This window comes from Chenopodium quinoa, unplaced genomic scaffold (genome assembly GCF_001683475.1).
Source record: "Chenopodium quinoa cultivar QQ74 unplaced genomic scaffold, ASM168347v1, whole genome shotgun sequence".
NCBI lineage: Eukaryota > Viridiplantae > Streptophyta > Magnoliopsida > Caryophyllales > Amaranthaceae > Chenopodium > Chenopodium quinoa.
In genome coordinates, this window is record NW_018742204.1 from 5,699,650 (window position 1) to 5,723,274 (window position 23,625).

At 35.5% G+C, this 23,625-nt stretch overlaps 1 protein-coding gene across 1 annotated transcript; it reads left to right on the plus strand.

Annotated features, from left to right (window-relative positions):
• Positions 1-12,302: 12,302 nt before the first annotated feature.
• LOC110706110 lies at positions 12,303-23,161 on the plus strand. The gene is made up of 5 exons (XM_021884049.1): positions 12,303-12,643; positions 12,758-12,920; positions 13,513-14,608; positions 22,491-22,645; positions 22,735-23,161. Exons 2-5 carry the CDS (start codon positions 12,787-12,789, stop codon positions 22,826-22,828), a joined length of 1,479 nt encoding a protein of 492 aa, XP_021739741.1. The 5' UTR covers positions 12,303-12,643; positions 12,758-12,786; the 3' UTR covers positions 22,829-23,161.
• The last annotated feature ends 464 nt before the right edge of the window (positions 23,162-23,625 follow it).

Sequence of the window (23,625 nt, forward strand, 5' to 3'; positions counted from 1 at the left end):
GTGCGGCGACAAGATGCGTAGCCCCCATAAATGGTTATGCGGACCTTATACAGTAATTTTGGGTTTCTTGGTACCCCAGTTAGCCCCTATAAGAAATTTGACATGATTAAGTAGTTGGCTCGATTACAATCACAGTAAGTGATCGACCTGACAAATGATCGTCTCACTCAGCTTAAAGCGCCTAAGTATTGGTCATCGCAAGCACCAAAGTAATGGTTCACAAAGAAGCACATTATTAATCAACGACAAATTTTCCAAGATTGGATTGTCATCTCAAACTGGAAATGTTTCCAAGCATGGGTTGTCGCGCTTATTCTCTGTTTGGCAATTTTTCCAAAGTTTGGATTGTCATCAAATCCTTGGCAATATTTCCGAGATTGCATTGTCATACACCCAGTTCCCTATGGAAAAATTTCTAAAGGATTGTCATAGGTCTCTATTCATCTTAACAATTTGGCAAAGGTTCCCCCAACGTGGATTGTCATTCATTTCAGTAGTGGCAAATTTTCCCTAGAGGGATTGTCGATCGACTCTTTTTTGCAAATGTTCAAAGACGGGGATTGTCAATTGTGGCAATATTTTCCCAAAAGGATTGTCGCATAATATTGGCAAATTTCCAAGGTGGATTGCTTTCAAAAGTTAAATTCCAAGACGAGGATTGTCGATCGTAGCGAGGTTCTTATGATAGATTGTTACGAAGCATTAGCAACTTTTTCCAAATTTTGATTTTGGCAAAATTTCCGAGATACGGATTGACGCTTCATCGTGGCAACATTTCCTAGGATGGATTGTTACGTGGCATTGACAACTTTCCCTAAATTGGATTGTCGTACATCATTCAAGAGTTGTGTTGGTAACTATTCCTAAAGAAGAGAGGATTGCCATCACCCCCAAGGCATCAATACAACAAGAAAATATCAAAGTAAAGCACTGAGGATCAACAAGCGGTGGTCTTCAATAACTTTCCTTGGAAGGTTATCATCATAAAACTAAAGATGGCTACAAGCAGCGGTCTTCGACGATGTTCCAAGGTAGAGAGGAGATTGTCTACAGCGGCGAGGCACAACTGTGGCGAGGTACGGCCACAATTGAAGATAGCTACAAGCAGCGGTCTTCGACGATGTCCCGAAGCAGAGAGGAGATTTTCTATAGCGGCAAGGCACAACCGTGGCGAGGCACTGCCACAACCCCTGAAGATGGCGAGGCACAGTCACCTTCGACGATGTTCCCTAGACACTATGAAGAATTGTCACAAGTAATTTAAGATAGGGAGGTATTGTTACCTTCAGATGGAGTTCACGAGGCACTGTGGAGGTCGTCACCAACAATATTGCAGCAACAAATCGGTTACTTTAGATACGTGTGCTCGATGGTGCAAGATACGCGTTTCTTAAAACTTTTATCTATTTTAACTAACGCTAGTTTGCAGGTATCGGCGTTACAAGAATGATTTAGGATCGCAAAACTTTCTGAATCATTCTTCGTCCTTATCGCTACTTTGACTTTTGTTTTTGAAACTTGCGTTTCTCCAAACTTAGTCAAAGTGGGGGCTTTTGTAGACACCCAAATGTGTCTCCCCAAAACCAAACCCAGTGATCAATACCTTTCACGTCATTTGATTATCGAATAAAGTGAGAGTGTGAAAAGTCTAGTGATGTGGATGTTTTTATTAAATATCTTTCTTTCTGTTTTTGAAAATATTTCTTTCTACACTCTATTTATGAAAATAGCCAGTCCAATTTAGTTTGGTCCATGATAAGGGTCTAATAATAGTGTAGTTGGATTGGGCTCGAAAAGAGCTTTCCAACGATACAATATAAGCCCAATTCCGATGAATAATGAGGAAGTTATGGATTAAATTAAATTTGGCCCAAAATGAATTTTATATGTGGCCCAATGATCTAGAGGAGGACCTATTAATTATTATTCCTAAAGTTATTAGGATTGATTTTAATCTTCTAGAATAATCTAGAAGGTTCTTTTAAATTCTAATGAGATTAGGATTAATAATTATATTTTAAAGAGTTTTATTTTGAATAAAATAAGTCATTTGTCACAAATATGATTTTAATCTGATCAACGTGGAATTAGCTACTTAATCGTATTATGAAGATGATTCCGCATACAAAGCGCGTTTGATTTCTGACTTAGCGTAAGACGACAAATCTGTCAACTGTCGTCTGGCGCTAACTCATATCATTGGCGACATGAGGTATTTTATTTCGAATAGGACTTGATTTGTTTCCGGACTATTTTTCTATAAATAGGGGTCGTATTTCCCCGTTTTACAACCATCATCTCTCTCTATTCTCTCTCTAAAAGCTAGAAGCTTTCTCTCTCTCTATTCTTTTTCTATACCTTCCCTCTTACAAAATTCCACAAACGTTAGTTCTAGACACACCTAGACAAGTTCAAAGTTGCCTTCGCCCTAGACGTGAAAGGTTTATAATTTTTAAGGGTTTGGTCCCAAATATTTATTTCAATTCTTTAATTTACACTAGTAGAAAAATACAAATTGACAACCCCCAATTGGCACCGGTTCAGACCAAACCGGTGCCAAAAACCGGCCTAAAATTGGGCGGGGATTTAGACCAAGAACAATGGCACTGGTTCATATCAAACCGGTGCCAAAAATAACAAGGCCACCGATTTGAACCGGTGCCACTGAACTGGTGCCCCAAAAAAAAAAATCAGGTTTGTTCATTTATAAACCCTAACGTCCTTATCTCTCCTCTTAGCTTCTCTCTCCTCTCTTTCTCCTCCAAGGCTCCAACTGAGCGCCTCTCCTCCTTCTCCTCCAACTGAGCGCCTCTCCTCCTTCTCTCTCCTCTCTTTCTCCTCTCAGCTTTCCGACCTCTCTTCTCTGTCTCTTTCCCCTCTTTGTCCTCTTCTTCTGACCTGAAAACTACATCTAAGCCCGACCTTAAGATGCAAGGCGCCCCTCGCAGTAGGTGTTCTTGCTCGCCTCGCTCTAGTGACATGCATGCTATGTTTCCCGGTTAACCGCCTCGCCTCGCCTCGCCTCGGATCTCTTTCTAGAACCACCTCCTTAGAAAGAGCCTGTTTTTGCGAATTGGCGAGTTATAGGCGACGAACTCAATGGAGTGAGTTATAGGCGACGAACTCAATGTTTCTGGGTTTAATAATTCGGGGTAAGGGTTTTTGAGTTTAATTATTTATGCTATGTGCCTTAATTTTTTTGGGTTAGATTGTTGTAATATTGTTCGAAATTAATTGGTGTAATTGATCTTGGAATTATTTGGGTTAATTGATTTTGTCATTTTTTTGCACTTAATTGATTTTTCGAAATTTCTAGGTTTAATTGATTTTCGAAAGTTTTGGGTTTAATTGATTTTCTGGGTTTGCTGGGTTTAATTGATTGCTGGGTTTGATTTTGGGTTAATTGATTTTGCCATTATAATTCATTGTTTGTGCAGTTTTCTGAATTGATTTTCTCTTTATCGTTCATGCATTAGTTTTCTGGGTTTGCATCTCGTTTTTTTTTTGTTAGTTTTAATAATTTCTGGGTTTTAATTGATGCAGGTGTTAATTCATGCAACAAGGATTCAAGATTTTGATTTTGGAATATTATTTTGATGTTGTAAATTTTTTTTTTTTATTGTTTTACAATTTCAATTTCTGAGTTAAATTTCATTATAATTCATTGTAATTTTTTTTGTATGGTACAATAACAATTTACTTGTTGAATATAATGTGATTTACCATTGTTTTGATGTTGAATATAACAATTTCAAGAATCCTTATTTCACCATTTATTTTGTTTGGTTCGTATTTCATGTTTGTTTGTATATTATTTTTATTATTATTACAAGAAAAAAGTTAAAAAAAAAAACAAAAAAATACCAAAAAGGCACCGGTTAACCGGTGCCTAAAACAACTTCCACTAACAAAAAATATTCCACGAAATTATTTAAGGCACTGGTTAACCGGTGCCAAAACCGGTTTATGGCACCGGTTTTGAACCGGTGCCAAAAAAGGGTGTAATTGCCACCCCCCACATAGGCACGGGTTCAAACCGGTGCCTTAAGTCGGGTTTGAACCGGTGCCATTTGCTATTTTTCTACTAGTGTTAATTATTTAATTTAATATTTTTCTTGAAGTTACTAACGCATGTATTTTGTTATTAGAAAGAGATACGAGGCATCAAAGTAAGTAATTTAATTGTTATTCTTTTGATATAGAAATCATGCTTTGATTATTTTGATTTCTAGTATCATATTAGGATGTTTTATTGCTTCCTAGTAACATGTTTAGGGTGCTTCCTATTTCTTCTATCATGTTAGTATCATGTTAGGATTAAAGATTTGATCTTTATTGTTTAGTGACATGCTATGATTTGTTATTAATCTTGTTAGTATCATGCCTAGGATCTTGCTATTAATATTATGCTTTATTGTTGACATGGTTATTATTTTGTTAATATTATGTTGCTTGATATTATTATTGTTATTGCTTGATCACGCCTTTTATGCATGTGACAGCTCAAATCGTATTCACCTAATCAAAAATAAAACCTAAATCCACTAACTATGTAGATAGGGAAGAAGGGTCGAACCATAGGGAAACATGTCAATTTATTCCTAATTAATTAGAAGCAATCTAAATTATCAAGTAACCAAATTTGTTGTAAAAGAGTAATTAAACTACTAAAGGTAAAAGTAGGACGGGAATAAAATAGGAGATAAATCAATGAAGGAAAAATCTAGGGCATAGGTTCACTAATAAACAATATTCCAGGGTAAATCATAATAAGCAATCATCAATGCATCAATTAATCAGATTATAAAGGGCTTTCGCTACGTATTACAATCACAGAGGTAATTTACCAGCATTAAATCTCATCTCTCGAATCTCGACTTAACCATTTATAAATTAGTCCGCCTATTGAAACTAAGCCTAAACGTCAATTCTCATCTCTCGAATCTCGAATCAATATTTCTAAACTCATACAATTAATTCTGGCCAAACCTAATTGCATAGCATTAAATCAATCAACAAGAAAATAATCAAGCATTGATAAATAACAATCACAAATTACCCCTTCATATTATTTATTAGATCCCCCTAAACCCTAGAAATAAAACTACTCAAGCATAATTAAATCTAAACTAATCAAAACAATAAAACAAGACATGATGAAAGAATTAAAGAAAATAACCGAAATTAAAAGAGAAGAAATTGTTACCAAAAGAAATCTAGATTAAGGAATGGAATTAAGAACAAAGTTGAAAGAATTTAAGAGAGAGAAAATATTCTAAGTAGAGAGTGAAAGTCTAAAAGAGAAGGTAATCAAAATTACGTACAAAAATCGTACTTAAACATCCCTAAAACAAATCCTAATTAAAAACTAAAACCTCAGCTCCAAAAACATGCACCCGATCGGGCGAAGGGCCGCCCGATCGGGCCCGCCTTTTTCTTCACGATCTTCCTGGGCAGTCGCGCCCAATCGAGCTAGTGCTCACCCGATCGGGCGCGCCTTCTTGCTGGTGCTGTCTTCTGCGCGCCCGCCCGATCGAGCGCAAGCTTGCCCCATCGGGCCCGGCTTCTTCTTCGAGGCTTGGACTTCGATTGGGCTCGATTCTTCGGCCCAATCCGGATTTCCTCTTCGGGTCTTGAATACTCGATCCAAATGCCCCGGTATCACATACTGAGCCCTTAATCACCGGCTCTAACCGGTCCTGGGCTTCAAGGATGGTCGTGTCCTCCTAGCGCTCGTAGTTGCTCCATGAAAAACCCGGAAAACGCTCCAAATGTGCAATTTCCTACAAAACTCAAGCAAAACTACAAAAACACTAGAAAACACTAATTAGTAATAAAAGTGGCTCTAAAGAGCCAAAAACACTACTAATTATGACCAAGGGACGGGGGTAAAATACTATATAAATTGGACATATCAAACTCCCCCAAGCCAAACCTTTGCTTGTCCTTAAGCAAAGAGCTCATCAATGAACATATAAAACATGCTTCATCCCAAGTAAACAAAATCAAGCACAAATGATTCAAGGCAAATCTACTGAACATGCTTCAATGTCAATCAATCTCATTCATCTAATCATTCTTCCTCCCCAAAAATTGTCAAGTAGAGCAAACCACATGAGCATATAGAATTCAAGACTAGCTCTCACACACTCAACTCTCATTTATGTGGCGAGTAAAAGATGTACTCGATCGCTCTCCAACCAACCCCTTTATATGTGAACAATGCCCTCCCAACTCACACTCTCACGTGTTTAAAACAATGTACGCTCAACCTACTAGTCAACTCAAAATATGTCAAATCACAACTTGCATTGATAAACAACACTTTCACATTCATACAACTCTTATGCACAAGGTCAGAAGGTCTTTAAAGCTTGTAATGTAAGGCTAGGGTAAAGGGTAGGATAAATTTAGGAAAATGTGAGAGTAAAGTCATGCTTAAGGGAGCCATATCCTAATAAAACCCAAGGTCAAAACAAGTAATGAACAAATCATCTCCAATCACAACTTAACTCCACAAAAATTCACCAAGCAATCCCATACATAACAACAATTCCAACACTTACATATTCACTCACAAAGTATGATAATAGGAAATAGAGTGAATTAAAACAAACTTTGAACTATTTATTCTTTTTCTTTCTTTTTCTTTATTTTTCAAACTTTGAACTTTTAGCAACATATTCACTCACAAAGTATGCTATTTCCTATAAATTTAGCATTGGCTTGGTGCTAGGAAATAGAGTGAATTAATACTAGTTCCTATTAATTTCCTAGCACCAAGCCAATGCTATTTCCTATTAATTGGTGCCTAACATTGGTTTGGTGCCTAGCACTGCTGCGCTAAGCACGTGCTAGTTGGTGACAGCATCACTTACACGTTATGTTGGTCATAGTAGCATGCTTGCACGTACGCAAGTGCTGGCCGCAGCCACGCTGTGTGGGTTGGTGCTGCCAAGCATCCACACAACACACCACACGCAAGGGCATGTCGCATTATGCGCACCAAGTGTTGCCTGCTCTCACACACTGCACGACACACTCTCAGCAGCCTGCGCAGCCCAGTTGGCCGAGAGATATGCTCAAGGCTTCAAGCCTCGGTTTGCGTGCTTGTGCTTTGGATTTAATTCCGATTTTGTGTGTGACATAATAAAAAAATAATTCAAAATTTTTTTTAGAATTAATATTGAGCAAAATAAAAATATAACAAGTCCAAATTAAATAAATTCAATTTTAGTGCACAAACCAAAATTAATTCAAGAACCATTCTTCAAATTATTTTGGCTCAACTTGATGCTACAAAAATTGAAGGCTATTCTCATAAATAATTTAACCAACATAATTTAATAATGAAATTTGACAAAATAGTTGGAAAAATAAACTCAATCATCCAATGAAAAATTTATCCAACACTAACTTGTGCAAATTTGAATATTGTAATCTTCACGAAGAACAATAATAATCCAAGCACAAGTTTGAACATTTTAGATTTTAATCAACTAAAAAATGATTAAAACCAAAAATTAGTTCATTATGGAATTTAGAAAGTCAAGATCCAACCAAATAAACAATTAAAGATTGAATCTTTAACATTTGGAGGCTTCAAAAATGCATTTTCACATCAAACATTCACACTCCAAGCAATTATTTTGCAAACACTACCACAAAAATATGAATACAGGACACCCAAAACAAGTAATATAGCACGCCTTAGAGGCGTTCTTCTGAGAGGGTGTCTTATAATAGGATAGGCGTTCTTTAGCAATATAAAAAGAGAACGCCTATCATAGATAGGTGCTCTCTTTTAAATAATAATAGTAATAGTAATATTAATACTAGTATAGGAATACTACTACTACTACTAATAATAATAATAATGATAATAATAATGATAATAATAATAATAATAAGAAGAAGAAGAAGAAGAAGAAGAACAACAACAACAACAATAACAATGCTTTGCTCTGCTCTGCTCTTCCTTAAAGCTCAAAAGAACAAGGCCGCATTTAGCAATCTAGCATATGGAGGAGGGTTGTGGCCGCATTTAGCCATCTATTAGAGCCGCATTTAACAAGGCCGCACTTAAAATCTATTGGAGCCGCATTTGGCCCAAGTGAGAATTTGAAGGGGAGTAGGATTTAGTAATGGCAAAATTGTAAATATGAGTTTTATTTTTAAAAGAAGAGTATAAATACCTTAAAACCTCAAGAATTTTCCACACAAGTTACATAATTGTCAGATTTCACAAAAACGTTTAAAGGTTTTCTCTTTATTTTCTCTCTCATTTTCCTCCTTATTTTCCCTTTCTTTTTCCCTTTTTTTCCCACGCACTTTCTCCTTCCTTCTTCCTCATCACGCATGGCCAACACCACCGGTGCCACCACCACCACCGACGCCCACCGGCAGCAGCAACAGTGCCGACAGCCCAGTCGGCCGGTGCCTCCCTCTCTCCACCTTCTCCCTCTCTCTCTCTCTCTCTCTCTCTCTCTCTCTCTCTCTCTCTCTCTCTCTCTCTTTTCGGTTAGTGTATTAAAAAAAAATTCTTTTATCCTAAGATTAATTTTATTGATTTGTTGTTTTAAAGGCATGATTATATGCTTAGAATTGATGTTGGTTGAACATGAATTATTATGCAAGTATGTGAATATGATATTTGAAGCATGATACAAGCTGAATATATGTGAATCATGGAAGTATGTTTTATTTTTTAGTATCAAGGAAACATGAAATTAATAAGCAAGGCTTATGTATTTTTAAAAGAACTATAAATAGAATTATTGAACATGATTCATGAATTTTATTCTTTCCCACTTATTATTGGTGTTGAGTCAAGGAAGTTAGTTTATTTTTTTGCTCTCAAGTAAGTTGAAATTGAGTCAAGAAAGTTTATTAGTGCATTCGATACACCAAGGTAGTAATCGTGTAATTTGTTTTGCACAGAACTAGGCAAGGAACCTTAATTAAAATAAATAGTATGTGCTCACTAGAAGAATGTGTTGATTATTGTTATGGTTATTCTTGATTGATTGGATGGAGTCTTCACATGTTAAATTGATAAATCACGTAAAGTGTAAGAGGATACGCACCAAAACTCTTGAAACGTATATACCTTTAGTATGAACAAATGGGGAGAGTTATGAGGTTTTATATTTAACCATAACTTCTACAGGGGTATAGGGTGCTGTACTTTATTTTATTATTACTTATGCGCTGGAATTCCGTCACCAAGATGTGACATAGTAGGTGCCAATTAGGGGTGGCTCCCTAATTGGAAGCTCCATTTTTAATGGGCTATTGTTAAGAAAGGAAACCCGTTCGATGCGTAATCCAAAGTTATTATTTAATAACTAATATTGCTAATTATGAGTCAAAGGTAAGTTGATTGTGATTGTATGACAAGCATGTTTTATTATTATTCTTATTGACAGGATATTCATGTTAGTGTGGTGCATATGTACTCATCTTTTGCTGTTTCGTAATATTATGTTTGTGTTAAGTGATAAGTCTATTTTATATATATTTTTATTCCCCGTCCCACGGTCATATTTGTGCTTATTTGAGCTCTACGGAGCTATTTTTATTACTAATATACGTTTTCTAGAGTTTTTGTAGAGTTGGTATTATTTTGTAGGAATTTGCAAAATTACGATAATTCCTGAGCTTATTGAGCCACTACGAAAATATTAGAGTCGGATCGTATCTTATGTCCGTATATTTTAAGCCCAAGGCCGAGTTAGAGAATTTAATCCGGTGATTAAGGGCTTGATACAAGAGAAGGTCCAAGATTTTACAAGTTCTTATATCACGGATTAAACAAGTGAATGAATTTGGGCTAATGAACTCTAAAAGACCAAGTCCAAGAACAAAAGGGAGGTAGAGCTTTGAAGCCCAGCTTGCAGCCCAAGCTAACCGGGCCCGGTCGGGGGAGGCATGGCCCGATCGGGCAGATATAATCAGCGACTCACTTAGGCTATTTAAGATATTGGGCCTACAAATCCTTGGGCCTTACTTCGCTGAACACGTCTTTATTTGCTGAAGGAATTTGTTTGGTGAGGAGTTTGAGTGGGAATAAAAGTCCTTTGACTTTTCTTATAAAAGGGGTAGTAGTACGTAGGTTGGTAGCTTGAGTTTAGTTTTGTTTTTTTAGTTAGTTTTAGTTTTTAGTTTTCTTTTTTTAGTTTAGTTTTTCTTCTCTCTTTATCTCTCTAACTTTTCTCTCTCTCCCTTAATTAAACTCTTAGTATTATTTTTTCTCTTGTTTCTCTCTCTACAACTCTTTGTTTAGTCTCAGTTATTTATTTTATTTCTTCTATCATGTCTTGTTTAATTGTTTTGTTTAGTTTATATTTAATTATGTGTGAGTAGTTTAATTTCTAGGGTTTATGGGGATCTAATAAATAGTATGAAGGGGTAATTTGTTGTTGTTGATTATCAATGCTAGATTAATTTCCTATTGATTAATTTAATGCTCTGTGACTAGATTAGGCCTATCTTTTATGCATGAGTTTGACAATATTGATTCAAGAATCGAGAGATGAGAATTAATGTTTAGGTCTAGTTTTAATAGGCAAGTTAATTTATAAATGATTAAGTCAAGATTCGAGAGATGAGATTTAATACCGGTAAATTAATTGTGTGATTGTAATACGTAGCGAGAGCCCTTTACAATCTGGTTAATTGATGCATTGATGATTACTATTAATGATTATTGGTATTGCATGATAATTTCTTATTGAATTGTTTTAATGTTTTACAATTGCGGCTTGTAAAAGTATAGCAATATTAAATTGATGAATCGAGCAGATGTTAATTTGATTTTAAAGGCTATTTTCAATAAGAACTTAGATCTAGTAAATTGCGAGAGCCTGTTAGATCTATGTTGATTAATAAATTGCGAGAGCCTGTTAATCATGTTATTTATGCAATGTCAATGATTGATTACTATGTTTTACCCTGAAGTATTATTTATTGGTGAACCTATGCCCTAGATCCTTTTATATATTGTTTTCTCCCTATTCCTACTCTTTGTAGTTTAGTTTCATACTCAATTATAAATATTGGTTACTTAGATAATTTAGATTATAATAATTAATTAGGAGTAAAAAGACTTATTTCCCTGTGGAGATCGACCCTACTTCCCTATCTACTTTAGTTAGAGGACTTAGGTATTTATTTTTTATTAGGGGATACGACTTTACCCTGTCATTAAGCTTTCCTTTGGTTGGCCCTACTATGACCCATTTATATGGTGAGTAGATGGTTGAAACAAAGAGGAAGTGACAGGTACTTTAAGCATGGAGAGCATGATGGGAATGAGTGTCGAGAGTTATTAGTTATGCTTTCCTAGTTTTATGATTTTAGTTATTTATTATAGACTAACCTTGATGTGCTTATTTTAAGTTGGACTTTTAAAAGGGCCATGTTTGGATTGGTTCCAACTTGTGAGTTAATTATTTCTATTTTGTTTTGAGGTTGTGAACTCAAGTTTTATTTTGAAAGTTGGTTTTTATTTAAGACTTCCGTCGTGCGACTTTGAAAATTAGCCTTAGTCGTTAACACGGTGGCGTTAATATTTTGAATATTTCCTTAAAAGAGTTTTATTTAGAATAAAAAATTATTTTAAAATAAGGTAATTTATGGGTTATTACACTCTTATTCTCCTAATTGTTTGTGGTCGATCACTCATGGAAATCACAGGTTAAAGGTATGAATTATGTGATTTTTTATGTGTTATGTTTGTTGATCCTGTTTAGGTGCGAACGAATATGATTCGTGAAATTCCGTAATATAATACCTAAAAACCTACATCGAGTAATGCAAACCGAAGGTAGTATATTATATATAGATTTTAAAAAATAAAAATAAAAAAAAACCTATGGGTTGTTTGGTGCCCGACACGCCAAGCACATGGGCTGTGCGGTGCCTGGCATGCCATGCCGTGGGCTAGGGTGTGCCCATTGGTGGCCCGGCATGCACGACTCGTTAGAATGCAGGCACTACACGACCCACCACAAGGCATGGCCCGCGACGACACGATACCTTTTACATAACTGTTAAAGGTGATTATTGGGCGGGTCTGGTCGGGCCGAAGCAAAAAAATTAGCACACTTCTCGGATCGGGCCGAGTCATGCCAAGTTTTGGGCCAGAATTTTTGGATCTCTAGCCGAATTAGAGCTAACTCACATATTATATTGCTTCACATGAATCTTTTTATTAAGGCGATCATCAATCGAAGCTGCGATGTAACTAGTTTTAAGGTGATTTGTACTGGTATTGGAATTTTAGATTTCTTAGGAATTATTTATAAGTGTCGTTTGAATATATTTCATTAATGAAATCTTTTTTCACCTTGTTAAAAAAAATAATAAATAAATTGGAAAGTGCCAAAGTCTCCCGCCCTAGTGCGCCTTTAGCCAAGCCAATAAAAGCAATATAGATGTCCAAAACTCCGAACCTAATTTTTAACAAACCCAAAACTTAAAAAAAACAAAAAAAAAGGGTTTTAAATATGTTGAACTTTTCCATACTTTTGTAGGGTTTTTGCGTTTTCACTCTCCCACTGTCATCAGTCTACACTCTCACTCAGTTTCTACATCGTTCTTCCAATCCCCCAACCTTTCAATTAGACCTTTTACATTTTCGGTAAGATTTCTCATAGCCCAATTTCAGTCTTCATTTTTTTGTCATTGTATCTAATTTTTGTTGTTTGTAACATTGAATTTTGTAATGGGTATTTTTTTTTCGGGAATTTTGCAGTATATGAGAAGATTTGAAAAAATTGTAGCATGTATAGTTTGAAGGGAAATTGGGTTGGGCAAACATTTGCTTTAGCTACATCAAATGATTCAGGGGGTAAAAGGTCTCGAATTCGGCGTTCCAAAGAGGAAAGAAAGATTATGATTGAGTCTTTCATTAAAAGGTATCCTTCTGGTTTAATTTGAATGATGTAACTGTATTGCATAATTATTATGGTATACTTCCTCCGTTTTATAGTAGTTGCAATTTTATTTACAGTCTCCAATGCACAATTTTGACTATAACTATCTTGCAATAATTTGGTTTAGATGCAATGTATGCTTTGTTTGATACTTTCTTTGGTTTCTGAATATTTGCAACGGTTTGACTGACCCATTAGCCAATCTATAATTTTGACCATATATACTTCCTCCATTTTCTTTTAGATGCAACACACCCTTTAGCGCGGTAATTATGAAAGGTGGGGTTTACATGATATAATAAACTTTAAATATGACGAGTGGTTACTAGGAGTGTAATTTAGTGGGTCATGTGGTTGTTAGGAGTATAATTTTGAGTTAGTTATTTTAAAAATTGATATTTATTAAAATTACATTGAGATGAATCTAACGACATTTTACCCAATTGCAAGTATAAAAGGATTGGGGGTATATGTTGGTTGAAGCAGGTTACAATTCGTAAATTTATATATAGATGTCTATATGCTGAGGAATTAGATTTTAACTATTCCAATATTATTGCTGACTGGTTTGCAGATACCAGAGTTCTAATAATGGGAATTTTCCATCTCTGAATTTAACTCATAAAGAGGTTGGGGGTTCGTTTTATACCGTTCGGGAGATTGTTAGGGAGATAATTCAAGAGAATAGGGTTCTGGATCCTGGACAATTTAATTATGAAGAGCAAAAAGATGATACCATTGCGGTTGATTATCCGTTGGGAACAATTTCTTCTGAACCTCAAGGTGTTTTGTTTCAGACAACAAGCGGACTGAATGGTTTTTCGAGTCAAGAAAAAAAGGAAACTATGGTGCTCAATTTAGACAACAATGGGCAATCTACCAGTCATTTTGATTTGGATGTTGTCCTGTACTCTACTGAACACCAGACTGAAAAAATAGGGGAAGAGGCTGTTAAGGTGGCATGTATATCAAGTGATAAGATTGTTAACCCTGTTATTTCGGATCATCAAGAACAGGAAAATTTGGAGGAGGTGTCTTTGAATAGCAATGGGCAGTGTTTCAATGTGAGTGAAATGGATAGTGATCATTTTGTAAACCATGTGCAGATTAATGACACGTCTGAGGAGTTTGATAAGCTGTTAGCAGAAGGATCACCAGAATGTGAGAATTTAAAAGCAGGTGAAGAATCAGAAAGTACAGGTACACAAGAAACTAATTCAACACTTTCAACTGAGGTTGTGCAGGTAGAGACTTTCCCATTGAGGCCCACAACTGAGGAAACTAATGACTTAAGAAGCATATCATCTGAATCAGGAAAATTCGATTGTAATTTGAATGATTTGGTAGCTGAAAAGGTTAAATTAAGCAATAGCACTCTGGTCTTGGGTAAAGATATCTCCTCTGACAATTCTTCTGATCTGATGACAATTAAGAGAGAAGAACACTTTGAAGTTTCAGCATCAGGTGGAAGCCATGATATGATAATTCAGCATGCAGAGGTCAACCATATGGTGGTTCAACATAGGGAGGATAATCTCAAAATTGACTCGATAGATATGCCCGATTCGGTCCCAAGCAAAGATGATACTGTATTCCACCATGATCGCGTGAACCAAGTACCACCACATGATGACTCAACATTGAAGACTGCTGAACCAAATAACCTTCAGGTCAGATTTATTTATTTATTTATTAAAGGTCTATTTGTCTTTGACAGTCACTTTGAATGGTTGAGCAGAACACTTAGGTTTCTAGGGCTGATCCTAAAATGCACCAAACATGAAATTCAGTTGATTCATAATTTTGCAGTTTACAAGCATCATGCCAATGCCAAGAGCTTACACTCTTATCTCTCTTATCTTCTTATCCAATTAGGTCTTGTTTGGCTTGGTGGAACCAAAGTGACATTTTTTTTGAGGAACCAAAGTGACATAGTGCACCCATAGGGATAGATGTTATCTCTGCACTCTAACAGAACTTTACTATACCTATTTCATGCATATTCCACGTAAATAATTTTATTTCATAAAACTGAGAATAGTTTCAAAATTTCTGTAAGATTATGTTTGGAACTTGAAATTGAATTTTGGTAAAAAAAAATTGTAATTCAATTCCATAAAATGAAATAACCTTCTCTAAATATCCAACTTTGTCGTTGAAAGTCACCATTTTCTTGAAATGTAAAAAGAAAGAGAGGGGGGGGGGGGGGAGAAATATGTGATTGATAAAGGCTACGTCTTAGCCAATTTGTTGAATTTTTCACATTCCTTAGCATTGGAAGTATTTGTAAGATGTAGTTATGCTTCTTTCACAGTCAAAAGGGTAGGTATTCCTGAAGCCTGGAACTCAAGACAATAAATTGCCCGATTATGATCATTTTAGATGGAACAACAGTGATAATTTCATGAGAACTTTAGTGAACTATAATCAAGGAAGTATTCTAAATAATCAATCAAAGCCTTAATCCAATAAGTGTAGTCAGCTACATTAACCAAAAGTGATTATGCCGCATAGGCATCTACAAAAATTTTCCTACTCAGAATCGAAACCCGTATGTACCCTAATTTTTCGCTCACCCATGTGACAAGCCGCATTAAATTCCTTTATTAGCAAAATTGCCCGATTATGATCATTTTAGATGGAACAACAGTGATAATTCCATGAGAACTTTAGTGAACTATTATCAAGGAAGTATTCTAAATAATCAATCAAAGCCTTAATCCAATAAGTGGAGTCAGCTACATTAACCAAAAGTGATTATGCCGCATCGGCATCTACAATAATTTTCCTCCTCCATCCTAACTCCTTTCAACTAAGTCATTTTTGGCCTCCCTCTCCCTCGTTTAACCTCTCCATGGTCCCTCGGGTCTCACATATGTGAACCAACGTTTGGCGATTTTCCCTTAGTTTGTCTGTAATGCCTACGACACCCATTTTCTTGCAAATAACATCATTTTTTATTTTATCTCTTAGAGTGTTATTGCGCATCCATTTTAACAAAAAGGATCTACTTGCAAATTAAATTAAATTGTAAGCATGAAGCTTACCATTGGAGTGACGATATTGATGTAGCTACATCAAGCAACGTTGCTCAAACAAGCTACGTTGCTTGATTTTTCAAAGAACACTTCACCTACTTATATTATGACATGTGTATAATTAAAACTATTTAATTTATTTGTTCAAGGTACAACATTTTATTTCTCACCATTGGAGCACCTTGTAGCTTAATAACATATTCCGGATGATTGACCCAAGATATTTAAAATATTCGGTCATGGTCAAATCCTTTCCGTCCAAGCTCACTACTTTATAGCTTGTACCTAAGCGGCACACTAAATATTCCAAGTTACTCCGACTTAGCTTAAACCCTTAATACAGACCCTTGATGCACTCCACATGTCCTCACATTTGTCTTCGTAGAATACCTTTTTCAACATAGCTCACCAAAGTACCTCCCTTGGCACCTCCCAATCACTCTCTCTCATGTCAATTTTTTTTATTAATTCTAACTCCCATCCCAATTGAAAGTATTAACCAAATGGGCCAAGGCTGAAAGGATAATCTAGGAGTCTATAGTCACTTGTTCTATATCATAGCTATCATGGAGGTCAAACGCATAATACATCAAATTAAGTTAATTAACCATAATAATAAGGAATTTTTAGAAAATAACACCCAAAAAAAAAAAAAACCCAAAATTTGATAACTTTTAATATAACACCACAAAAATACTAAAAAAATTGATTTCACCACCAACTATTAATGCGATAAAAAAAAAAAACCGTTAGTGGGCCCCACATTGTACACGTGTGAAATGTCTACTGGATTAAAAAGAAATTAAAAAAAAAAAAGAAAAAGAAAAACCCTAAAATCTTAAAACAAGCATCACCTTCACCACCATCCCCCTTGGCCCACCATAGCCACCCCAACCCCCGTTGTCGACTCCCCCTAGCCGACCGATGAAACCAAGACAGCCTAGCTGACCACCTGAACAACGCACCACACCGTACCACGCCTCAGTCCCAATTCAATTTGGTTTGGGTTCAGGTTTGTGTTCTGGTGAGGTTGAGAAGTGTAAGGCGATATTTGGGTTTGGGTGTGGGTTGGGGTTTCGGCGACGAATCTGGGCAAGTGAGGGGAGTTTGGCGATGTTGCTGAGGTAGGTGGTGGTGGTGTGATGTTGCAGTGGTAGGAGTTTGGTGGTAGGAGTTCGGCGACTGGCGATGGAGTTCCGACGGCTTGGTTGGCTTTGCGTCGTGGGGTGGTTTTTGGGGGGTGAAAAGGCAAGAATGGATGGTGGGGCTTGTTTTCGTCGGTTTTAGGTGGGGCAGGGGGTGCCGATGGGCGACGGCTTAGGTTAGGGTGTCGGCGACTCCAGGTGGCTCCGGTGTGGGTCTGGCGTTGTAAGTAGGGGTGAGCATGGGACGAGTACTCGTACCGTTAGTACTAACGGTTCGGGTACCCGATAACAAAATTACTAAAAGAGATATCCATAACCCGAACCGATAAGTTTGGGTATCTGAACTTTGGGTATCCGGATTTTCGGATCGGTTATCGGGTACCCAATAAGATATCCAATAATGATAATTAAACTTAATTTTGTAGGTATTATGATATAATTTACCACTAATTAACAACAATATCATATGATTTTGACCAAATTATTAATAATATCACTAATCATTGATATTATAAAGTAATTATGAAGTAAAGTAAGAGTTTAGATTTAAAAAAAATATATATTTAAGTAGGGAGAAAAACAAAAAGATGCTTATCAGATCGGGTAATCATTAATTTTAAAATGATATCTGTAGGCGTCGTTCGAAGTGCGCGTATGTTAGCATGTTGTGAATATGCTTGGCACTCATAGGAAGTGAGAATTGTCATATACGATTGGGGACAAGAAAAGTAGAGAGCCGCTAACAAGTTTTTAAGGAACTTGTAAACCGTTCACGGATCATAAAAGGCAACCATGAATAAAGGGACAACGATAGGCAGTAAAGATTGACCCGTGAAGGCTACACCCCATTCATAATTCATGAGATTACTAACTCCATATGGTTCGGAACCACGAAAGGAGGATCGGGGATGATGGTATGAAGTGAGTCATGGAGTCACATTCGCCCGTATTGGCCTCTACTTGATTCTTATAGTGAAAAGTGATTCCTGCGATCTCAAAGGCATGCAACCAAAGATTCAATTTGCTCCAAACTATCATTAGGATAAATTGGTTGAATATAAATGCAACACATAATTCTAAAATATTTGTGATCACTTGATTAAACAACAAGATTAAAAAGGAACCTAAACTGGTTGTCCAAATTATCTTATTAGGCGTGATTTTCAATTACATATTCCCTTTAAACATGCAATATGGTGATCATAAAAAATAATAATAGAATTAACATTAATATTGAAAGCAATTCAACAATAAATCCAACAATATAAAATCGTTAGAAAAATAATAGAAATAAAAGGAATATAATTCTTACTTTGATTTTGTTTGCTTGCAACTATAAAACAATAAATGAGTTAGTAACTTCAAGGAAATAAATAAAACAATAAATTAAATTAAATAGAGTGAATTTGGGGCCAAACCCCTAAACAGTTCTACCTTTCATGCCTTGGTTTAAGGACAAAACCTCGAGTAAAGTACGGACTCCTTGGAGTGCTTAAGGAAGGAATTTCAAAAGAAAAGGTAGACTAGTGTTTAGGCTAGAGCATAGAAGACAGAAGAGAGAATTAATTGATTTGGTGCCCTGAACTGTATAAATGAGGGGGGAATTTATAGGGAAATGAGTAGAAGGAACACACGGAACCTTAAAAAGATAAAAAACCTAAAACTAATACCGCGACACGGCAAGGATTCTCGTGACGCAGGGTACTTTGGTGTGACGCGGGACAGAAACAGACCAACTTTGGATATAACGCGTTAGGTTTTACGCGGAGAAAACACGAGAAAATTTCGTTACACGGCAGTGTCCACCGTGGCACGGTATAGTACACCGTGTCACGGTAAAGCGCGGGGGAAATGACACGGAAACAGCACCGTGTCACGGTATATATACCGCGACACGGTACAGATTGTAGTGACACGGTACTATCTGCCACGTCAGATATTGCTGCGACGCGGCAATTCCTGTTTTAACGCATTTTTAAAATTATCATAACTTTTGATCCATAACTCGGAATAAGGCATATAATATATCATTGGAAAGCTTATCAAGTCTACTTTCCAACTCGATTGGAATCAGTTCAAAATCATTTGTAGATTTTAAGATATGGTCGTTTTAGTAGAAGGGTGTCTTTTGGGCTGAGTTTAGTGTTTGGCTCATATCTTCTTCGTTTTAAATCAGAATAAGGCTTATGATATATTGTTGGAAAGCTTATTTCAAGGCTTGTCCAACTAAATAATAATTGGATCAAAATTATAAGGCCAAAAAATCAGTTTATGTCGATTATGCGATATGGACACGAAAAGAGGAAAACAAGTTATGGCGTAGGGAAATAAGCTAGGAAATGGATTGGTTTATGAAATGTATTTAATGTAAACATGGATCTAAGCACTCCAAATATTAAATACTCAACCCGTCCAATAATGGCGGTGAAAGGTTGTTCATCATCGGGTTTGGTTTTAGGGAGACATTTTAGGTGTCTACAATACCCAATAACCATACCCGATAACAAATTATCGGAACGGGTACCCATGGTTACCGGATCGGGTGCCCTAATTTTCGGAATGGTTACGGCTCGATTTTTCGGGAAGTTTTGCTCAGCCCTCCAGAGATAAATTTATTTTTTAATTTTAATTTTTAAACCAATAGATTATTGATACGTGTCAATTATGGCCCCCACTTAACGATTTTTTGGATGAAAAAGTTAAATGGTGGTGAATTCTAATTTTAAAGTTATTCGTGGTGTTGTAGTAAATGTTACAATCCAATTTTGTGTTTATTTATTTATTATTTTTATTTTTTTTATTTTTATCTTATTTTCTAAAATTTCCTAATAATAATAATAAATAAATAAATAAATAAAGAAGCCTTTTTATCCAAGCTGAAAGAAAAAGATCTTTCACAACTTGCAACATTTGTTAAACATGCAAGTTCACTTAACAACGTACATACGCATAATTTCATGCATTTCCCATAACATTTGCGTAGTTTTCAATCATTTTCATTTGGAATAATAATTCATAAAGTTCACCAATAATCGAATAATAATCGATTTAAAGCTTTATAAAAATTCTTAATCCTTAACCAAAATTGGACTCCTAATATCTAATTTGACCTTACATTCTAGAAACACATTTAGTTCATATGTACATAATTCACATAGAGTTTTTGAAATTGCCTTGAAATACTTTTGCAATTTAACTTTTAATTTCAAAAGTTTTAAAAAATCTTAAGTCATACTTGATTTATAGTGTGGAACTGTGGATTAGCTAGACTAGTGAGATCCAAATAGGAGAGCTTAGAGTCGACATTCTCCGGAGCAAAAGTCCAACCTAGGCTCATTGTCAGTCCAACACATCCATGCTATTCATCTTTCTCTAAAATACAATTTTAAAAATATATTTTATACTTAAAGAAGATGTAATGCATATTTTATATGCTTGAAATTGATGGGTAAATTCATGAAATTATGTGCGTGTATGTTATAAAAAATCATTTTCTTCGACTAGCTTTGTGGTGCTAATCTTTTATAGGGAGATATGTGGTTAATAATTATGATGTTGAACAAATCACTAGCCTTAACCCATGTGCCTAATAATTTTATATATGAACCCAAAATCTAAATATGTAAGGACGTGGGATGGTAGTTGGAATGATGAAAAACACTGCATGAGGGCAATGTTACTTGGACTCGGATGAAGTGTCAAATTAGACACGGGTGTCCAAGTATCGGACTCGCCCATTTTCTTAAAAAAAGTTTTGTTTTTAGTTAAAAATGAAGTGTCCAAGTGTCGGTGTCGGTGTCGGTGTCCGACACGAGTCGTGTCGACACGGTTACGTGAGGTCAATGAAAGAGTCCGAGTAACATAGCATGAGGGAATGTAACTATGTAATTAGTAGTTCATCAATTGATAATGGTGTTTGATAATTTTGGAAAAGAGAAAATTAACTAGTGACAAAATCAAGAGGAGAAAGAGAGAGCATAGAGGAGAGATTGAGGTCCAGAGGAGAGAGGGGCTATGGAGGAGAGAGGATAGAGGGTGGGGTCTTTTTTGGGAGGAGAAAAAGTGTGGGTAAAATAGTCAATTAACAATACAAAACTTACCTAAAATAGAAACGTGTCAACTAAAAAAAACTTTCCAAAAAGGAATACGTGTCAACTAAAAAAAACGGAGGTAGTATTTATTTGGAAAACTGAAAATTTATGTACATTCAAATTGGCACTAATTTTTGAATATTTCTGCTGGCGCCTAAATTTAAAGCATAAAGAAGATTTTACTAGAATACCCCTACGCAGTAATAATTATTAAGTAAGATAATCACTAAAGCATAGAAAACAATTACCAAAATACGGGTATTACATCTGCAAACTTCCAAATACTTATTTTGTACCTTCTTACCATCTTTGTGTATCAATAGCACGGTATTTGTGAAATTTTCTGGTGTTTTAGATGTGTGTCAGCTGTATGTACCTTATAATCCTTGTTTAGGCTTCAGTATTCTTTGTAAAATCTTAAACTTTGTGCTGAGTTGTAAGTCTCTGTAGCGACTGACAATTTTTAAGATTTGTCCTTGGGCAACGTTGAATTTGAATGTCGGCCTTAGCTCCTTTATCCTGTATTCCTGTATCTGTAGGCAACAGACCCATCCCTGTCTTAATTAAATAATCTGAGATGAGGATAAACTTAAATTATAATTATCAATCTCTCCCTAGACAGGGTTGAAAAAAGGGAGGAGTAGATGTACTGTACCAAGCCTTGCCGTTAGAAAGTTAGATAGCATTTTGCTATCTTTCTTTCTTCTGAACAAATGTTTGCTACTTTACAACAAATAAGAAATATAGGCAATTCATGAAATCATTTTAAAATAATCTTTTTCAAATCAATGCTTTAGTGTTGTATAGTCTTAATTCTTAAAAAGACTCTGTGAACTATTGTATTAGAAATAGACAGTATTAGAATTAAGAAGGAACAAAGGGAAGGATGCAAGTGCAGTGGTTGAGCTAAAAGTTCGTAGATCCTACATGGATTTAGAAGATATTTTTACTGGACAAAGTAGACACATTTCATACCTGTGTATTCTGAGAAATGCATTATGAAATTGGAATTTTGAGCAGAGGCATTGGAACTTTTTCACATACAGGTACTTAGATTTTTCTGCAGGTCTTCCTCCACAGATGACACATTTAAACTTTATGTGATCGTGAATATTTTGCCTAGTCTGAGATTCAGAATTTACTTTTTGTTCTGATGCTGAATTATGGCTTCGTTTTCTTCTTCCATATGAAGATACTCTCTGTTAGAGTCCTTTTTATCAATATTGTGCAAAGCATTGGTATAATTTGGTGAGTAATCCTTCTTTTGATGCATTGTAGCCAAAAACTGCTTCAAAGGGAACAAGTTGCTTGGAAAATATAAATGATTCAAGTGGCAAAAATTTCAAGGAGCCAACAGTTGTAACTGGAAATGATTCAAAGAGAGATGGAAAACCTATAGTTGGAAGTTCTCCTCTGTTAGATAGAATTGACCTGTAAGTATTCTTAGCGAAGCTACACTTGCATAAGTATAGTTGATTTTATGAATCTTGCTGACTATGATGTTTGCTCTCTTTTTTTTCAGTGAATCATGGAAAGCCTCAAAGAAAGAAGGCAATCCTCTACTGACTATCTTTAAAGCTTTTGTAGATGCCTTTGTTCGATTCTGGTCTGAATGATTTGTTGGTCCCCAAATATGTAGTTGCAAGTTTTGTAGTCACAGTGTATTATTCTGATTAGATTTGCATTCGAGAATATAGCAATGTTAAATATTAAGGTGGGGGTGGTGGTGATTTTGTTGTAGTTTACCGTTGAGCATATACTTGAACAATCTAAAGTGTTTGCTCCGATTTCTTCTGGTTTTCAGCTACGTCTGTGTGTGTAGTGTCTTCAGCCTATATTCTATCATGTCTTCTTATATGTAAATATGGTGATATTTGAAATGAAGCTATGTTTTTAAGTTTGTCATTGACACGATCTCCAAATATTGTATGAAGGCGGATTGACATTAATTTATTGTAATGTCGAATCATTTTTTTTTTAAATTGTTGCCTGTGACTCCTTGATTAGTATCTTTTCCTTGTCTTTATTTTTTTATAAAAAATGAAAGAAAAAAAAAGGCTTAGCTTCAAAAAATTCCATGGTATAGGGAAGGGCTGGACCATTCTTTAGGCCTGAAAAAAATTGACCCTTTGCATTCTATTTTAGATACAACTAGATAATTCTCAAGTTCTTTCCAAAAAAAAAAAAAAAAACAAACAAACCTAACTAGATAATTCTCAAGCTATGTTCGATTTTAAAATTATTGATAATCAAAACAGAAATATAGGACAAGTTACACAATCGTGAATTATAATAATAGTCTTCGAAAAAATTATAATAAATAAATATAATGAATTTACAAAGCAGATTAATGCTTTTATTAAAAATAAAAATATAAAAAATTAGGAGGAAAAACTTCCTAATAAAAAAAGCT

Excerpts from the sequence above, each read along its gene's own strand:
- LOC110706110 (XM_021884049.1), top strand. The coding sequence starts at position 12,787 with ATGTATAGTTTGAAGGGAAATTGGGTTGGGCAAACATTTGCTTTAGCT. Across the intron at positions 12,921-13,512 it reads ATTGAGTCTTTCATTAAAAG|ATACCAGAGTTCTAATAATG; the intron begins GTATCCTTCTGG and ends ACTGGTTTGCAG. Across the intron at positions 14,609-22,490 it reads CTGAACCAAATAACCTTCAG|CCAAAAACTGCTTCAAAGGG; the intron begins GTCAGATTTATT and ends GATGCATTGTAG.